Below are 17,458 nucleotides of genomic sequence, written 5' to 3' on the forward strand. Positions count from 1 at the left end.
AGCTTTTAGCCATGTAGATTAAAATGAACAAAGCTACAGACTGCCAGAACCAGCTTGAGTGCTCCCCAGATTGATGCAATTAGCATTCCATCAGATGAAAAAATTGGGTCCATGGCATTCAAGAATGGATTTAAGGCATCAGCAAAGTGCCGCACCCGTGTAAATAGTTTGCGAAGATGGCTGCTTTCTCGATGCTGCAAGTTCAGTGCTTCCAACTCAGATACAACTGCTGCCCAGCAAGTATCTGAGTCCTTAGTTGTGGCAAGGCTCTGCAGCCAGGTGGCCTGCTGTGAGCTGAGAGTGGCCAAGAATTGTTCCAAGATGGCATCGATGCTAGAGGGAGGCATGCTTGGAATGGAGGGCGTGTGCAGGAGATGAATAGAGGGATGTGGCAGAAGCGGCTTTCGTGTGAACCTCCTTATAAATACATACACTATCTGCTGATGGTCGTAGCATGCATCATTCAGTTTCCCGACTCGGAACTTCTTTGCCCATGGAGAAACTAAAGACCCGATGAACTATGATTTTTTTTGAGCACAGGCCAGGACCGCCAGGTAGCAGCATCCGACGATTCTGACCTCAGGTTCTGAGTTATGGACTGAGTCAGTGCTGATTAAGACCGATCACTGTGACTAAGAAGTTCTAGTCACATCTTCGTGTCACATCTTCGTGTCACATCTTCGTCAACGATGACTACTGTAGTATTTTACTCAGTTCGCATGTCACGCGTCACACTTGCTATAAAATTCGAATTTTTTTCGCATGTCACACCGTTTTGCTCAAATTTGTGTCCCAAAAAGGCAATTTATGACGTTTCCGGGCGCCTCCGGCGCCAAGAACTTCCTAATTAGGCAATAATTCGAATTCAAAATTTCGTATCAAATGTCACGCCATTTTTGGCATTCGAATTGAGTAAAATACTACAGTAGTCAACAGCGCCGTTGGATTTCCTCGACCGTCAAGGCGGGATACCGCCACTCCCTAGTCTGTGAACGACCTAGAGCGCAATGCGCCCGCTCCTCAGTATCCATGCCCTTGCAAGTCTTTCGAGCCCTGCCCGTGGGCCGTCTTTCCAACAAGTGCTTCGCTCGGATGGCTGCTTTCGCTAGCGGTGAGTTAAATGTCTACTTTACACAGTCCATTACTTACCTTTCTCAGCTTCTTTTGCACTTTGGGCTCCTCGACTCCATGCCTACTACGTCGACTATAACCAGAGATTAACCGGCTGCCCACCGGCGTGTGCGTTGACTACTTGCGCGTTTCGGATGAATCGGATCTGCAACTTGAATTTAACACTAACTTTAAGTAACTTAGCATCACGCAGTCGACGCGGCAAGTGTGTCGCGCGATGCTTGGGATGTACTACACGCGAAACTTAAGCTTCAGAAGCTGGATGCGGATAGTAGATATGTTGCAGAAACCTCCCTGTTGTTCACGACAACCTTGGCCCCGCTCGCATCCCTGACGACGTCGACCAAGCATTGGAGGGGAGGTGCATGCGGAGAACACCTATGAAATCGGCGTACGAATCTCTCCGAATTCTCGCCGGCTCCAGCAAGTTTCCAATGTGGCCAGTGCACTGGACTTATGGTCGGGTGCCTGGCAGTGGATAGAGTTTATGCAACGAGCGCGTCGTTGGAAGTAGGAAGCCCCATAACGGAAGCATTTGCGACGCTTCTGTTCCGCCTCTTTCACTTCGGCGCGTTGGCGACACGTACGCAGTACAAAGCCGCGCCTAGTCTCCACGGGGTCTTCGCCCGAATCTGGACTCGGATGGCTTTGACTTCGATGCCAAATAACCGCTGGGGTAACATAGCACCGATGGATTATGTTTCGTCCTCGCGTATTACTACAGCGACTGCGACAGCGTGGACCAGCTCATCGACAACTTCGAGTCCCTGGGTACATTCGGCTCCATCGTGCTCAAGCACCTTTCGCAAGTCATTGAGGGCTGTGCCGACACAGCTACTGCCTCTAAGGTCAACGCTCATGCGCACATGGCCAAACATCTCGCGGAAAGGCCTTCCGGGGCGCGAGTGTTAGCGGAGACTGGCGGCGTCCCTATTCTAATTCGCGCACTCCATGCAGCATCTACCAAGTTTCTCGACCTATTTGAGGGGGAGAATACTATATACGACATCCTCTCCTGCCTTGTCTTGATCTTCTCCTCTCGACCATTCTACCCCGACGTTGCTGTCGCTTTTGAGAACAACCTTATCCCCGCAATAATGGCTTGCGCGAGGTCGCAACGGATGCGACCACTGTCCCGAGACGCATTGAACCAACTCAAACTTTTACTAACCAGAACACTGCCCGCGGCAATGGTCTACTCCTCCGTTGTACGTGCCCTGGCTCAAGGCGAGAAAGCGATGCTCAGCACAGCGGACTACTGGGAGCCAATTGGGACCGATGAACTTCTGGGTACTCCACTACACGAGGAATATAAAGGATTCATGGTGTTACTTGCCACCCGTCTGTGCGACTATGACATATTCCGGTCGGGGGCGCATTCGGATCTTAGGGCTTGCGATAACCACCTTGTAAGATCGGTCACATTCGCTTGCTTTCCCAGTGGTGACTAATATTGAAAATGATAGTGTAACATCATTCAACCTACCGCCAAATTCAAACGATGTGCCCAATGCGTTGAGTCATATTATTGCTCTTCCATTTGCCAAAAGGTAGCATGGCGTCAAAACGGACATCGCACACGATGCACCCGTAAGTTTTCCGTTCGACCTTCCGTGTTATCTAATTTTTTCTCGAATAGCATTATCACATACTCCCCAAAAGTTTCCTGGCAGTTCTGACACCTTGCTGCACAAGCGGGACGACCGCTTCCTGCGGCTGATCATCCAGCAACATTACATGCGCTCTTCATTTGAGCTCCTCCAGCAACAACTGGCGTATATTCGCGAAACCCGGCGGACGGACTTTGTGCTGGAGTTCATCTTTACCGCCGGTCACCCGGTCGAAGTGCAGGTGACGCATTTGCCGTTCAGACAGGAGGACGGCTTCGATCGTTGGCCAGCGGATGCGCCGCCGCTGACGCGTTGTCTTGTTGCGCTCGACGCGGGCGGCGGGCACGGTAAAAAAACGGAGATGGTTGTGCGGACATATCTGCTCCGGCGGGCCCCGGGTGCTTCAGAGGAGCTAGCGCGCCGGATGGTGAAGCTTGCATCGGAGATGCAGAACGGGGACATCTGCGAGGAAGGCAGTGTAGTGTATAGGAAGTTGCAGCAGATCAGTGTGTTGGATGTGGTGGAGGTTGTTTGCTGATATGTATGTTTCAGTCTGTTGAATCTTTTTCAATCGCATGCGAGGAATACTAATTGCCCCTTTCGATTCTCAATTGTACTATATGGTACATTGTCGTGAATCCATTAATATTGCGCGCAAACTTCCCAGTGGTCGCAATCTGCTGTCCACAAAGTTGACTCCATGTAATGCGGGAGGAAAACTTACGCAGGCGTTGTCAAGAGTGCATAGCCCTGCGACTTGGATTCGAACTAAGTATAAGTCTGTGAAAGATCGGGAGAAGCGGATGGTTGATGGAGATGGGCAAGTTGGTGATTATATTTATAGCTCTCGTCTCAGACTCCCAGGTCTGGACTGTGGACCACGCAAAACAAATCGCAAATGCAATAGTGGGAGCTGCCCAGAAAGTATCAGCCGGATCCAGCCCGAGGACTTGCTGAGGAGTGGCATCTGCCAAACATCATTTTCTGGTGACGGATAAAATTGGACTGGGCGTCGTCATGCAACTGCCTGCGCAGAGCAACGCCGAACACGATCAACCGCCGACATCTCAGCTCGGCCCATCTTGTCTTCGCAGATGCTTAAGCGTGGGTGCCGTACGAGTTCGTTGCGATGTACGGAGACGAGTAGATTGCCCGAAAAAAAGCACCAGACTACTCATGATTCCAAGCCTGTGTTGCATCCAGCCCCTATCGCGCTGTCGATCGATCGTCCAATGCCAAGCCACTGAGTGGGCGGACTTTCGGCGCATCAACCCGAGCCGGCGGGCATCACTGGTTGCTCACTGCCGCGGATCATCTTGGTGACCCACTCCCATGACGCCGGTTGACGGTCGCAAGCTTATAAACGCCAGCCGATTGTTTCGCGAGGCTTGGCTCCCTTCACGTTCTTGGCCCTCGGTTGCCTGCGTTTTTCCCACCTCTTCTCCTCCCACCACATTCCCTTTTTGATTTGTTTGCGGCGAGCCTGAGGCAGCCCCCGCGCTAGACGCCAGACGCCCTCCACCGGTTGGACGCCTTCCGTTCCTCGACTTCTTTTTCCCTGTTCTTGATCCTGTCGCCATCGACATTCGCTCGTTTCTGCCAATTGTCATAGCGTCGAAGATGGCAGTCCGCCTGTCCACCATTGTGCTTGCACTCTGTCTCCCTCTCCCCCGCCCTTGCCGCGCCCCACCGCGCTCGCGCAGAGCTAGACTCCACTGTCAAATGCGCCAGCGTCGATGATGATGGCTCCGCGCTTGTCTCGTCAGGCGTTTCTGATGCCTCCCTCCAATTTTCGGTCTGCGAGTACAAGGATGCGGGAATATGCCAATACTTTGCTGCAGTACGTATCCTCGAGATGTTTGCGATGAGGGGAGGCTAAATTGGTCTAGGACGGGTCGTTTTCCTCTGGATCAAGCACTTGTCCGCAAGGGGAGCCCCAAGATTTGAATGTCTTTGGCAAGAAACAGCAGCAGAAAGCTCCTCCGCCCCCGCCACCACCTCCGCCACCACCAAAGACCACGACAACGTACGTGCAAGTGGGAAATATCTTGATGTGTGACTAATTCATCTTCAGTAAGAAGGTCGAGACAACGAAGCCCCCGCCACCACCACCTCCCAAGACAACCAGCACAACGTCGACCAAGGCGAAGATGACCACTTCGCCCCCTCCACCGCCTCCTCCGATGACAAAGGAGAACAAGATGACGAAGGAGAATCAGATGACGAAGGACAAGGGGATGATGACCACCAAGGGGATGATGACCACCAAGGAGATGATGACCAAGGACAAGGGCATGATGACCACCAAGGAGAAGCAGATGATGACGACCACAAAGGAGAAGGACATGATGCCGACCAAGGCACCTATGCCCGACCCTGCCCCTCCCCCTCCCCCTCCCCCGCCACCACAGCCAAAAACAATGACCATGCAAGACAAGTCTCAAAGCAGTAGCGCCCCAGCTGCTGCTCCGATATCAACTGGTGCACTCACCCTTATTGACCGGCCTGCTGAGACCGCGGATGCTAATGGTGATGGAGCGGGCGCGGCTGCGTCGGGTGCTTCATCGCCAGGAGGGACACCAGCTGCGGCCGTCGCTGGCGCGCCAGATCCAAATGCGAGCGGGAAAACGAGCGGCGCTGTCAGGGCCGGTGGGGTTTCGTGGGCCGTGGGCGGTGTTGCGCTTGCGCTGGGTGCTGTAGTGCTCCTGTGAGCAATGTAGGGAAAACAGGGAGCAGAGAAGTGGGCGGACTGGTCTCCGCTGTGTCCGATACGGTATACCCGCCTTTTTTGGTCTTGTATGTCGTTGTCGTTTTGCTTTCGGACTTTCATGGCTTTTGTCGTTCTTTTTGTAGCATAACAATACTAGCATTTTGCGCATTGGACATTATTGCTGAGTTGGGTGGAAGAGAAAGGCAAAGCTGATAAGAACATTGTACTTGGTTAAGGGTGGACTGCTGAGTCATGCTGACGTACACACTCCCTGTTTCGCTCTTTCCGCCGCTGCGGATGTTCCACCTGAGGACCAGAGGCGACCCCTTCTCCTTCCTCTGCCATGGATGGCTTGCCAATCTTCTCGAGTGAGTCCGCAGCGTATGTCATTGGACCACAAGTGAGTCCATCCATTCAATGATTTCGTATTCTGCTGAGCGGCGTCAGCTTGTGGGTTGGTCCCTCGGCGCAGTTTTAACAGGCGTCGTCGGGTACCAATTCGTCAAGTATCTCAGCACCTTCCCGGAGGAGCCGCTACACCTCCGCGCCTACGTCGTCTTTCTCATCATCGCGACCCTCGCCACGGCAATACTAGACTTGTCGGTGTGCTCTTCTGACTCCGCTGCGATGCTCAAGCGGTTGTAGCATGCAGAACTGGTACAAGCTCATACTTGGGGAAGGGTTCTTTGGACACCCCGACCTGCCTATCGCAGCTTCGCACTCCATTATCGTGCGTGGTTGCTTGACTTTCGGCGCCAACTGGTGACTACTAAGGACGCCCACAGATCGCTTTTATCACCTTTTATGTGCAGGCCTTCTACCTCCACCGGCTCTATCTCCTCTCGAAACACAACTGGCCCCTCGTCGGGCTTTTAGCGACCCTACTTTTTGCGGCATTCGCCTTGAGTCTCACCGCCGTATGCAGTCTAGCTGAGTAGCTTCTTTGTCGTTGATGTATTTCCGCAGGTAAGCCGACGACTGCTCCCCACGGCCACGGACGAAGACGACAACGCCAAGAGTTTGCTCCTCTGTGCGTAGCTTTTCCCTTACTTGTTTATGGCTCTCGGCTTATTCTCCTAGATAACATTCACATCGCGTTCATTCTCGGTTGGTCTACTAGTACATGCAGACCGCTATCTTTCACTGATTTCTGGTAGTCGGGGACATCCTGCTGACACTCACAACAGTCGGGTACCTCGTGTACTACCGAAAACAGGTACTCCCGCTCAGCGCCGGGCTCTTCACGGCGCTCATCCGGGCGACATTCCAGTCCGCCGCACCCGCAACCTTGTGGTCTGTTTATCATTTTTCGACACAGTTACAAGGGGGTAGCTAACCGGTGGATGTAGCATCATCATACAATTTGCACTCTCGTTGACCTACCCGAACCCGCCGTTTGCGCCATTCGCCCGCGTCTCGGCGGGGATCGGGCTGAACATGGTGCTGTCAAAGCTGTGGGCGATGTCCCTCCTGGGAACGCTCAACTCGCGTGCGGAGGAGAAGACGCGCAAGACGCCCCACGGCACATCGCAGTCTTCGCGGCGGGAGCTGGCGCAGAGCGTGTATGTCAACCCGGCCAGCACGCGGCCCGGGAATAGCGTCGAGAATGAGACGCACAGTACTTCCTTGGTGTGTGTTTTTGTTTTTACCGAACCGGAAGGGACTGATGGGAATGCAATGTTAGCAGGCGGAGGCAGGGAGGCGGCGGGACCGCAAGTCGATGATGTTGCCCCGCCGCGTTAAACAAGGTTGAGTAGTGAGGTCGATTCTGAGGAGTAGATCCAGTTAGGTTTTGTATGCTGTACCAGTACTTGTATTATTGCTTTGATTCCGGAAACCTTGGTAAAATTCTAAGTTTTCCAGCGGGCTTCGCCACGTGGCAGGGACGAATACTAGTAGTAGTTTAAATTATGGGTTTATCATTCCAAGAAGATCAACTTGAGGCCGAATTTTTCGTGGGTTCCTCGGCACTTGAATCCTTATAATGCTTTCAAATTTAAAACAGAGACATCCAGGATAATGACCATTCATAATTTGGCATCAAATTCAATGATGAACACGTGGTGTGCGATCCCTTGCATCTCACCGCCATGGAACGTCTCAATTTTTTCGACATCCCGCCCGACATACTTGAAGCAACCCTTCTATTACTCGCACTACCCTCTCTCCTCACGCTGAGGGCCACCAATCGCTTTCTCAACGAGTTCATCCATTCGTCTATCCGGCTGCGATACCATTATCACCTTGAATGCTTCGGTTTGGAGGAGCAGCACGGGGACAGGGCGATTTCGATTCAGGAGCGCATGACGGCACTCATCGAGCGCGAGCGGCGCTGGCTCAACCTTCTGCCTTGTCAGAGTGTCAAGTTGGATGTTACGGGTCAAACGTCGCTGTACATTACCGACCGGGTCATGCTGGCCATCTTCAACACAACGAATTCAGACCCGCGGAAGACCTTCGCCAGTGCGGAGACCATGCCAGGACCGGAGACTAAGAGTGTCGTTGCGCAGCCAAAGTGGAGGCCATCTGGGAGTGCACGGAACTTGCGGGAAGTCCACGCATGTGAGGCCAACGACTTGCTCGTCGTCCTGGAATAGTGTGTCTCTGTGTCAACGCCTTTTGCCGTACTCTAACCGTGTGCTAGCGATGCCGTTGCGCCAAACTCCGAAATCTATGCGGCGGACCTTCGCTTTCTGCAGCTTTCAACAGGCTTGCCTCATCCTCACGCCTCGCAGCCTACCATGCGACTAGTGGAGTACGACTTGAGTAACATAGCCGACCACAGTCTTCCAGCAATGCTCCAGAGTGCGGGCTCAAACTTGGCGATAATTCTAGACACTACGGACCACGAGACTGAAGATCTATTCCTATTATATATGGTAGATTGGCGGCGCGGAGCTCACCTTACGGTGCGTTGGATACCCTTTACATTGCTTGTCCATACAAACACTAGTTGTTATAGGTGCCATTTGCCTGCTCAACATCTGCGCTCGCTTTTCTTAGCCCAGATACATTTGTTCTTGCGAACGCAGTGGATCTTTCCCTCGACGTCTTCCGCATTCCCCCCTGGGAAATTGACCTCGTCGAACTCGAGAGGTTTGCTTCACTGTCCCTCCCTCCGATGCCTCGGAATACCCGAGATCTGTCGACCCTTGGCAGTGTTTTTCGGTGCAGTTCGACCATGTCATGGGATGACCCCCAGAATTCCGCGCGTAGTGCATCTTTCCCCCAGCCCCGTTTCCATTTCAGCCCCAAGAAGCAGCATACTGTTTTTTTGTTCATATACCTCATCGCCTCCGCCCACCCCTCGCTTGCCGACACCAGAATCAACTTCGTCGTCCGGAGCCATGATTTGCTCGCGCTGCTGGGCCTCCCTACCTCAAATCAATCATCGCACCGATCTTATACGCCAGAGGACTGGGTTCCGCGATGTGCCCGTTGGCTCGCTCCCGTCCCGTGGCCCGACGCCAACGACAATTTGTTTCTGATGTCGTCAAATGCTAGCGTTGCCAATTCGGGGGCCCGCATCATTGGATTCCGCGAGCGCGAAGGCCGCGGCGCCATATCTCATCCGCGTCAGGTCGTCGTCCTTGACACAAACCCATGGACGGTCGAAATAGTGCGGCGCGCAGCAGCAGCAGCAGCGGCCACCACCGACTATGACAACGCAGACGGCGACAACGTCCCGATCTGGAAGCAGCTCGGAATCCTCCCAGGCGTCGCGGCCGACGGCACCCTCCGCACGGAGAGCGGTGCCGTCCTCCGCTTGATGTCGTCACAGTCCGGGTCCTCTGCCGGGAGCTATGCCTCTGCGGGGACTCTTCCACACGCGTGGGCGTCCAACCTGGCGTATGTCGAAATAACCTCGGCCACCACACACGACTACTTGATCCTGCGCATCAACAACGAGAGCATCGTCGGTTATAGCGGCGGCGACCCGGTATGGACTAGGGAGTGTTTTCTGTGCGGACATGGAATTGACTTTCGTTCAGGATCATTCTTCGGAACTCTTGTTTTTTGGGTGACACTTCGAAGACCTGGGTTTTAGATGGAGATAACTGTATCCTTTCAATCAATCCAAATGCCACTGTGAGTGCCAGTGTGATATTTGAAGTCTTTGTGGCAAGAGGATGCCAAGATGTGTATAGTGAGAGAGTCCTAAGGATCATAAACCTCTGCAACACACTGGCATATAAACATGGATAAATTTTCACCTTTGTACATTTGGATTTCCTCCCCAGGGGTACTAGTACAGTCGAGTTCCTCATATGGAATCACCCCATGTGGAATATCCTCAATATGGAATGAGTTTTGGCCTTCCACTCGGATACGCGGGGGCATCGTAGCGGTATGCTTGGGAGAAGTAAATATTCCACAATTTGTGTTCTGGAATATGGAATGGCCTGATTGTGCAATTATTCCATCTAAATTTGGGTGGAGAAGCAGTTAAAGCACCAAAATTATGACCATAAATACAAATGTATGACATCTTCTAGCCATCTTTAATCCCACCAATTATTATCTATACTACATTAAGTAAAGAACACTCTTTAGAAAGGTGATTATGCTTGAACCAAAGGCTAGAGAGACTCAGAGAAACATTCCATCATACTTTACTGTGTACACAGATCATGTTTATATGCTGAGCATGCTAAAACTAACAGAAAAAGAAAATATAAAATAAAAATACAATAAATGAATATAAGACATAAAATCAAGATAAATTTCATATGGAATATCCGCAATATGGAATAGGGGTAGGGTTTCCACCAACATTATTCCATATGAGGAACTCAACTGTACATGGGACTATATTCTTCAAATGGAGTATATTATATAGCTTTATAAATATACTAACATTCACACCGGTGGCAATGTCAAAGGCGGCCGGCAGATGGCGGCTGGCTGACAGGTCCACTGACAGCGTGGCTGGCAGCCCTTATGGCAGAGCCAACGGCGGTTCGACTGGGGGCCAGTAACAAAGAGAAGTTCTTTGTAACAATATTTCATTTATTTTACTGGCAATCAGGCATGCATATGAGGCATGCACATGTAAGTAATTGAGAGCCTGTCAGCGTCAGGCCGCGTTAGTGTGGGTCACGGTGGGTCCCCGGTGGTGTCAGGCTGGTTGATCTACACTTCCGCGCCAGCTGCCAGTGCAGAGTTGTGCTTGGGACGACACTCGAGGTGCTAATGCCCGCATGCAGCCCTGAGCCATTCATCGCCACAAACACGGTCTACGCGAAAATCACAGTCTTCGTCACTGCCCGTGACGATCCATATCTCTCTCTGCTGCCAACCACCATCTCTGATGACACACCAGCTCTCCTCCGCCCAATCCTTCTCCCTTTGACTGGAAACTTGCTAGGCAATGCCATGTCACCATATCCCATCGTCCTTGAGAACACTGACCCATTTCGATCAATTCAGTGGGCCTGTGACCCGTGACCATTTGGCCGAAATGTCCAATTCGGCCGCAGGCCGAATTTCGCGTGACCTACTACCCGATTAGGAAGTTCGGCGCACCGCAGGCGCCGAAAATTTGAAAATCTTCCCGATTGGGACAGTTTGGGACCAAAAGATTTGGCTGTGACCTGTGACCCGCCGAAATATTTCGGCCAAAAAAACCGATGTGACCGTGACCCGCCTAATTGAATGAAATAGGTCAGCACTCGGCAATGAGTCGGCATTCTGACTCGGAAGGCTGCGCTGTGCTGCGCGCGAGGCACTCGACGTCAAGCCTATCACTCGCGGTCAAGCCTATTCTGGCAAAGATTCAACGCAGCGCGCTATGGAGGGGCTCACTTGGCACAGAAATATGCAAACAGCATCTTCTCCACACTGGCTCCGTGGCTACTAGAGGTTTCGGGGTCGCGGACTGCTGCCCCGAAGCATTGCGGTGGACCCTTGGGGCGATCTGCATGTTGTATTCGGGCCAGCGCAAGGCACGACTTTGGCCTAGTCTTCCCGGAAGTCGCCCGTGGACGCGTTCTAAACATCTGGGGCCGACTCTGGGCAGACCCGAATACACCACAGTCTCTGGAAGCCGTTGTCACCGTTGTCCGCGTTGTGCGCGAGATCAGTGAGCGCCGAGCGCATTAGTTACCCGTTCTGGCTGAAATCTTCAGCGCAGGTAGCGTCAGTCTCGCGCCCTTGTTACTGACATTTTTCAAGACGAACAGCGAAGCGGCTGGGTCTGCACGCAGTGGACGCTGTTGGGCAAAACCCGAGGACGGCGGGCCGAGTTCTTGTTTATTCCGCCTGGGATTCTCAGGGAGGAGAGCACAAATATCTCCCTCCGCCTTCTCAAAATACCAAGCAGAACGGGCCAGCGACTGGCTCTGCGCAGCCCGGCCGGCATTTTCCGAAGGGAGCCGCGTCCCAGCCCGCCTCGCGCGCGTTTGGTCTGGAAAGGAGGCCGCGGGCAGCGCGCTATATGCGTCCATCTCCAGCAAATCCTAAGCGAAAGGATCCAGTCATCGTGCTGCATCGCGCCGTCTCGTCTAGGTGAGTAAACTCAGTCTTTTGCTGAATTCAAAGGCTAAATTCAAACAACCATAAGTCCAAAGCCATCCTTGGCGCAAAATGGGGCCCCTCCTGCCCACTTCCCTTCCCTCATCACGGCCGTGGCCCCGGACGACTGCGGCTTACTCAACTTGATCTAGCTTTACGATGTCCAGGGTTGAGTTCGAAGCGGCGGGCGGCGGCAAGGGCCGGCGAAACCTAATTACAAACATATCCGCCTGGTGTAGCGAGCAATGTCGCAGGGCAGCAGCAAGTTCATACCTGAACTACGTGAACAGGACAGCCGAACCCATCTGCAGTGTACAGGCTTCATGTCTTGTCCTTGATGGCATTAAGTACTGAGGACATCGAGAGCAGCAACAAAGCCAGTTTTTTTCGCTGCACCGCTTCTGACCAGTATGCCTTCGTCTTGCCCACCACCGACCTTGCCCCGCGCCCCTGGCCCGCTGATTTCGCCCGCTCTTCCGCGGGCCCCGACTTTCGCCCCCGCGGCCACTATCTCGATGTTCCCGCTGAATAACGGCCTCTCCACCGTCCCTGGGCTGCCCGGTGTGGTGCTACGGACTTGGCGCCGTCTACGCGATCACCACAGTCCACTCCATCCGCTCATTTGGGCTGCCACACAGCTCCCAAACGGGCCAAGACCTCTAGGATGCGTTGTACTAGCATAAATGAAATGCTTTTCTTTGATGTACTCTATTCTAGACAAAGAGTTTAGACAAAGAGTTTAGACAAAGGAACCCTGACTCCCGTTGAAACCGCCGTTGGGTCTGCCTTGTGGTCTGCCTCATGGGGTGTCAGTCAAACTGCCATCTGCCAACTGCCATTGACATTGTGCCCGGTGTCAGAGCTGGGGTGGAGCCTGTCTAGTGTACTTATAGTCACATTTGAGTGGAATATAAGGTTCAATTATGCACCAAGTATATGCTTATGAGGATACTAAATCACTTTTGTAACTTACCTGTACACGGGGGGTTTTTTTTTTTTAATAAAGCCTTCTCATTACCAGTGTGAATGTTTTTAAAAAATGCCTCTAATTTATGCCCCTGCCAAAAGGCGGGTTTTATATAGGGAAATGAGAGATCAAAAAAAGGTTTAAAAAGTTGAAAGGCCATGTCAGGGTGGGCAGTGTGGTAGCTATAAGGCCCCAGACCTGACGAGTGGAAAATTCCTTAAGTATGGGGAAAATACTGAGTAGGGGAAAGGCCAAAAAAAGATGAAAAAAAATGTTGATGGCAAGGTGCCAAGAAAGATACGGAGTTTGACAGCGTGGATTTTATTAAAATAAGGGGACAACTTGTAAATCACTGATGTTTTTTAAAAATGTTAATATTCTAATTACAAGGGATCTTTTTTTAAAAAAACCCCATATATGCCTGTGTAACTTTCTAGAAGGTTCACACAGCTTATGACCTGATTTACTTGCTTGCTACTCCACTGCCCAAGACTGAGCTGGTGACTGGTAACAAAAAGCAGCAAAGAACCTCTCTAAAAACAACAAATCAGGGTTGGAATCCTTCTCGTTTGAAATCGTTTCTGAATCATAAGAAGTCAGACAGTATATACCGACGAGCCAAGTAACGACAGTGTTACTATACGTTGTGAAAATAGATACAATGAGCAGCACTGAAGCTGGGGATGGATACACGGGGTAATACGTAGTGCAAGAAGTCTAGTACATGAGCTCAAGGTTACCAAGGCGGCTGTCAACAGCATCTGTTCGGCGGCCAAGAGTCCTAAGCCGCCACGGGTCTGTTCGCGAAGCTGTACCGCACAACCGCTAACGCGTTCCTCCATTCTACGATGCTCAGCACGCTCAACACATGCCAAATCGCATGGGACCCGAGGCCAATCGAATTGAAAGCGCGAGCGACCTTGCCACTAGGGTCGAGGAAGCGCTCGGGAAGGTGGTTGGAGTAGAACACGATGCCGAGCGTGCTGAGGAGGATGGACCGCAAGAAGGGGGAGAGGAATTCCTTCATGCCTTGGAGGCCAAAAAGCAGCCAGATGCCGGCGATGGGCGTGATGGCGAGGACTTCGAGGCTCATGAAGAACAAAATTCGCCAGCGCTGGAGGGTGCATATGAGTGGGGCAAGGGAATGTGGGACAGGAGACGTGACTGACGCGGTACTCGTGCGCATTAAACCAGGACATCATGGGAAGCGTGCTGCCCGCCACCGCCATGAGGAGAGACACCCCCAGTGACGGATAGGCGATGCTAGGGTACGACGCATAGCCGTAGAAGACGAGCGACGCGTTGCATGCACAGATGAGCCTACGAACAGGGTGAGATGCAACATAATATACGCTGGTTGACTCACCACACAATTCCAATGTAGTCTATCCGACCACACATTTGCATCGTCCCTTGATGCGCGCAACCGGACATCAGGTGGCCGATAACACTTGCAGCAAGACAAAAGAGCACTGCGACGAAGACGATGGTCTCGCCAAGGTCTTTAGTGGGGTAAACGTTCCAGCACGTCCAGACAAATGTGGCCACATGGGTGTGAATGTTGACTAAGTAGATAGTGAGGACTCGAAAACGAAAGACTATATCAGACCGACGTACGAAACTCGTTATGAAGGGCAAACATGGAGAGTAGGAGGGCGGCCAAGCGTTCTCGTGGAATGAATCTGAAGTTTTTGTGAGCGTGAAGAGCCCATGATACACGACAACGCACCGATAGCCTGAGGTAATGAGCGGAGTGGCGCGCCATGGAGCAGGGAGATCGTCGTAAGAGATGAGACGGTGTCCATTGCACGATTTGTGGAGAGCCGACTCCACAGTTGGCTCAACGAACTCAGGCTGCTTCTCCATTTGAGCTGGAGCCTCTTGCTGATGCTTCTGTTGAGCAGCCCTAACGCGGGAAAACACGGCGGCAAAACGAGAAAAGACAGAGGAGTTGTTGGCAAAGAGCGCTGGGGCTACAGAGTGCTGCACATGCTGAGACATGGCGATTTGTCGGCGTTGGGCGGACGCGCTGGCCTTGGTGTTCATACTGTTGGACCGTTTGCGGGCGGTACGACGGCGGTTAGCGCGCGATGCCATAGACGGGGAACGACGCAAAGGATCGAGGAGGGCCGAAACTGCGCAATTTCGAGGCGGACTCCATATATACCATGTGGAAGATAAGCGCGTGGAGAACACATGGCGTCGAGTGTATTAGGCTTTTTGAATTTCGTTGATCACCCCGAGATCTGCGTTGTTTTGATTGTAAAGCCGGGGTCGCGGCGTCGCGCGGCCAGCTCGCTTCGGTCCCTGGGTTATAGACTTTTTCCGTCAACTTGAGGTGAGACGACGTCAGGGCGACGTGAAAATGCTGGGCAGCGAGTGTCTATATGTACTCGGAGTTCTTTCAGTTCTGGCCCGGTTCTTGCCATGTTTGCAGTGGTCTCTCTGTGAATTGCCACCCTACGTGTTGCCTCGACGATGACGATATACTATAAGCGAGTTCCCTTCTCGATGCCCATGTAGGCAAACACCCGATAGCATCCCTACAAGTCAGGCGAATGTGTTTCGTTTCGGTCAGCGCCAGGGTGTAACGACTGCAGACCACGGCGAGCTCGAGTGTCAGTCGTCTGGCGCAGGGTCATGACCTACGCACCGAGACACCAGCCGAGGAGCATCCAAACACCGGTGATTGTGCAGCTGCGATCATCTTGTGGGCCAAGCAGACAACGTGGTCAAGAGGAGGTTTGTAGCCCAAACAATGACGGATCATTCACGGCTTTCGCGCTAATGTTTGCCTAATATGGAACACTTGACGTCGTCATACGGTAGGCGAGATCGATCAGGATGAATTTTGACCGTTCGGTTGCCGGTCGGCCGGTGTCGGCCGGTGTCGTCCGGTGTCTACTGACGAATCTGCCTAAATTTTGGCGGACTTTCGAGGGCACATGACCACTCCGCCAGAATTTAGGCAGGATGGTATTTCTCATTCGAGCCTGCCTTGTGCAACAATGAATTCAGTACAAACTACTCCTTCAAGTTCTCTGGCCAATGCTCGTGTCCCAGCGCTTCCATCTTTGATGCCATGTCCGAGAAGACTTTCCAGCTGTTCTCCAACGTTAACAAGGGCTTGCCAATGGAATTGTAGACCAGAGTTGCAAACACATCAAACGATGGGCTTACCCACTCAAGATGCTGCTCTCTTGGGCCCACTTCTTCCGACAGTGTCTCACGAAGCTCATTGACCGTCGCTCTCGGCACTTGAATGAAGCAATCAATTCCGCCGTAAGCTTCGGGGTGTTCACGAGCGTCAGAGGGGACATGGCCGGATGGCATTAGCTTCTCCTTTTGGAATCGGACAGTGTGGCTGTTCCAGTACTGCTGAAATTCGTCGAGCTCAGCCTGGATAAGGGGCGGGAAGGTCCAGTTAAAAAGATGCCTAAGAAATGGATGTCTCAGTAATGAATGAGTGTAGAGCATAAGGAACACTATGTACCTATGAAGGGTCGACGCCTCATTGAATATCCGCTCATGCTTGCCCCGGAGAATATGTTCTCGAAGTCACACACGCGTGCGAAGGGTATACATCTGGATCATGAATGCACTGAAGGGGAAATTAACATCATACATTTAAATTTTGTCAGTGTTGGACACACCGTAAAGAATCTTGGATAGCCAACATCCAACCGATCTCTGAGCCCTTGTCGACAGTAATCTGCAATCCTATTCCTGCCAGTTCTTACATTAGAGGAGAGAGGTGATAAGTAGATACCATACTGACCGCCTTTTTCGGCTACAAAATCCAAGAACAAGTGCCCAATGGCAGCATTTGTTCTATCATTTGGGATAACATTGATTTTGAGTAGCTCCGTTGTCCATTTATCCTTGAAGGCATAAATAGGAAGCCCCACTCCACCCATCTGTAATGCTTGAGCCCCCGAGTTTCTCGTGTCCATCTGAGGAGATCTCGTGGAATGGTCCCAATGCTGTCAAAGGCGTCCGTGGAATCGTTGACTTGTTCCGGCCCGGATAACGGGTTGGGCTCCGAGGGGATACTCACGATGCATTATCGCTCGAATGCTGTCACTGTCAAAGAACTCATGTTTACCTGTTACTCACAAAGAACGCAGACACGACTCACCGTGGTACCATGACCAGCTTGTTCTTCAACTGTGTATACACATAATTGGGTCCGTTATTCAGTCCCAAGTCCTTTTCAGCTTCGTCAATGACAGCTTGGGCAGCAGCTTCTCCAGTAATTTTTGATCTCTTCATCGACGGTATCTCGAGCCGCCTCTCGATTCGATTCAAAGTTGCAATGCTACTCGATGACCGGTTAAGGGAAGAAGATAACATGAACAAGACACTAGACCTGATCTTCAACTTGTGGTCCTCAATGAGACGAAGCAGTTTGGTTTCTTGGCTGAGGTTTCGCTGCACATACCGGAGGAGCGTTTCCCTTAGAATGTCATCCGGTGGGTCTGAAGGGTATATGAGATTTTATTTGGACTAAAGAATATACTTGCAGGC

The 17,458-nt window shown here is 52.0% G+C and overlaps 5 protein-coding genes across 5 annotated transcripts; 3 read left to right on the plus strand and 2 right to left on the minus strand.

Annotated features, from left to right (window-relative positions):
• Positions 1 to 1,961: 1,961 nt before the first annotated feature.
• MIND_01404100 (MYND-type domain-containing protein) lies at positions 1,962 to 3,279 on the plus strand (the record flags this gene model as incomplete). Its single annotated transcript, XM_037370442.1, has 3 exons — positions 1,962 to 2,540; positions 2,598 to 2,721; positions 2,771 to 3,279. The coding sequence occupies exons 1-3, from the start codon at positions 1,998 to 2,000 to the stop codon at positions 3,277 to 3,279; spliced, it is 1,176 nt and encodes a 391-aa protein (XP_037213034.1). The 5' UTR covers positions 1,962 to 1,997.
• Positions 3,280 to 5,794: 2,515 nt separating this feature from the next.
• Positions 5,795 to 7,204, plus strand: MIND_01404200 (uncharacterized protein; the record flags this gene model as incomplete). The annotated part of the gene is made up of 9 exons (XM_037370443.1): positions 5,795 to 5,851; positions 5,899 to 6,050; positions 6,097 to 6,181; positions 6,237 to 6,368; positions 6,418 to 6,481; positions 6,532 to 6,558; positions 6,609 to 6,744; positions 6,801 to 7,080; positions 7,136 to 7,204. 9 exons carry the CDS (start codon positions 5,795 to 5,797, stop codon positions 7,202 to 7,204), a joined length of 1,002 nt encoding a protein of 333 aa, XP_037213035.1.
• A 319-nt stretch (positions 7,205 to 7,523) lies between these two features.
• MIND_01404300 (F-box domain-containing protein) lies at positions 7,524 to 9,476 on the plus strand (the record flags this gene model as incomplete). Its single annotated transcript, XM_037370444.1, has 4 exons — positions 7,524 to 8,047; positions 8,096 to 8,360; positions 8,414 to 9,391; positions 9,444 to 9,476. Exons 1-4 carry the CDS (start codon positions 7,542 to 7,544, stop codon positions 9,474 to 9,476), a joined length of 1,782 nt encoding a protein of 593 aa, XP_037213036.1. The 5' UTR covers positions 7,524 to 7,541.
• A 4,236-nt stretch (positions 9,477 to 13,712) lies between these two features.
• On the minus strand, positions 13,713 to 15,028 carry MIND_01404400 (uncharacterized protein; the record flags this gene model as incomplete). Its single annotated transcript, XM_037370445.1, has 5 exons — positions 13,713 to 14,045; positions 14,101 to 14,251; positions 14,298 to 14,496; positions 14,549 to 14,613; positions 14,661 to 15,028. The coding sequence occupies 5 exons, from the start codon at positions 15,026 to 15,028 to the stop codon at positions 13,713 to 13,715; spliced, it is 1,116 nt and encodes a 371-aa protein (XP_037213037.1).
• Positions 15,029 to 15,955: 927 nt separating this feature from the next.
• Positions 15,956 to 16,884, minus strand: MIND_01404500 (uncharacterized protein; the record flags this gene model as incomplete). Its single annotated transcript, XM_037370446.1, has 3 exons — positions 15,956 to 16,367; positions 16,585 to 16,657; positions 16,710 to 16,884. The coding sequence occupies 3 exons, from the start codon at positions 16,882 to 16,884 to the stop codon at positions 15,956 to 15,958; spliced, it is 660 nt and encodes a 219-aa protein (XP_037213038.1).
• Positions 16,885 to 17,458: the final 574 nt, after the last annotated feature.

This window comes from Mycena indigotica (genome assembly GCF_014461135.1).
Source record: "Mycena indigotica strain 171206Taipei chromosome Unknown Mind.scaff0018, whole genome shotgun sequence".
NCBI lineage: Eukaryota > Fungi > Basidiomycota > Agaricomycetes > Agaricales > Mycenaceae > Mycena > Mycena indigotica.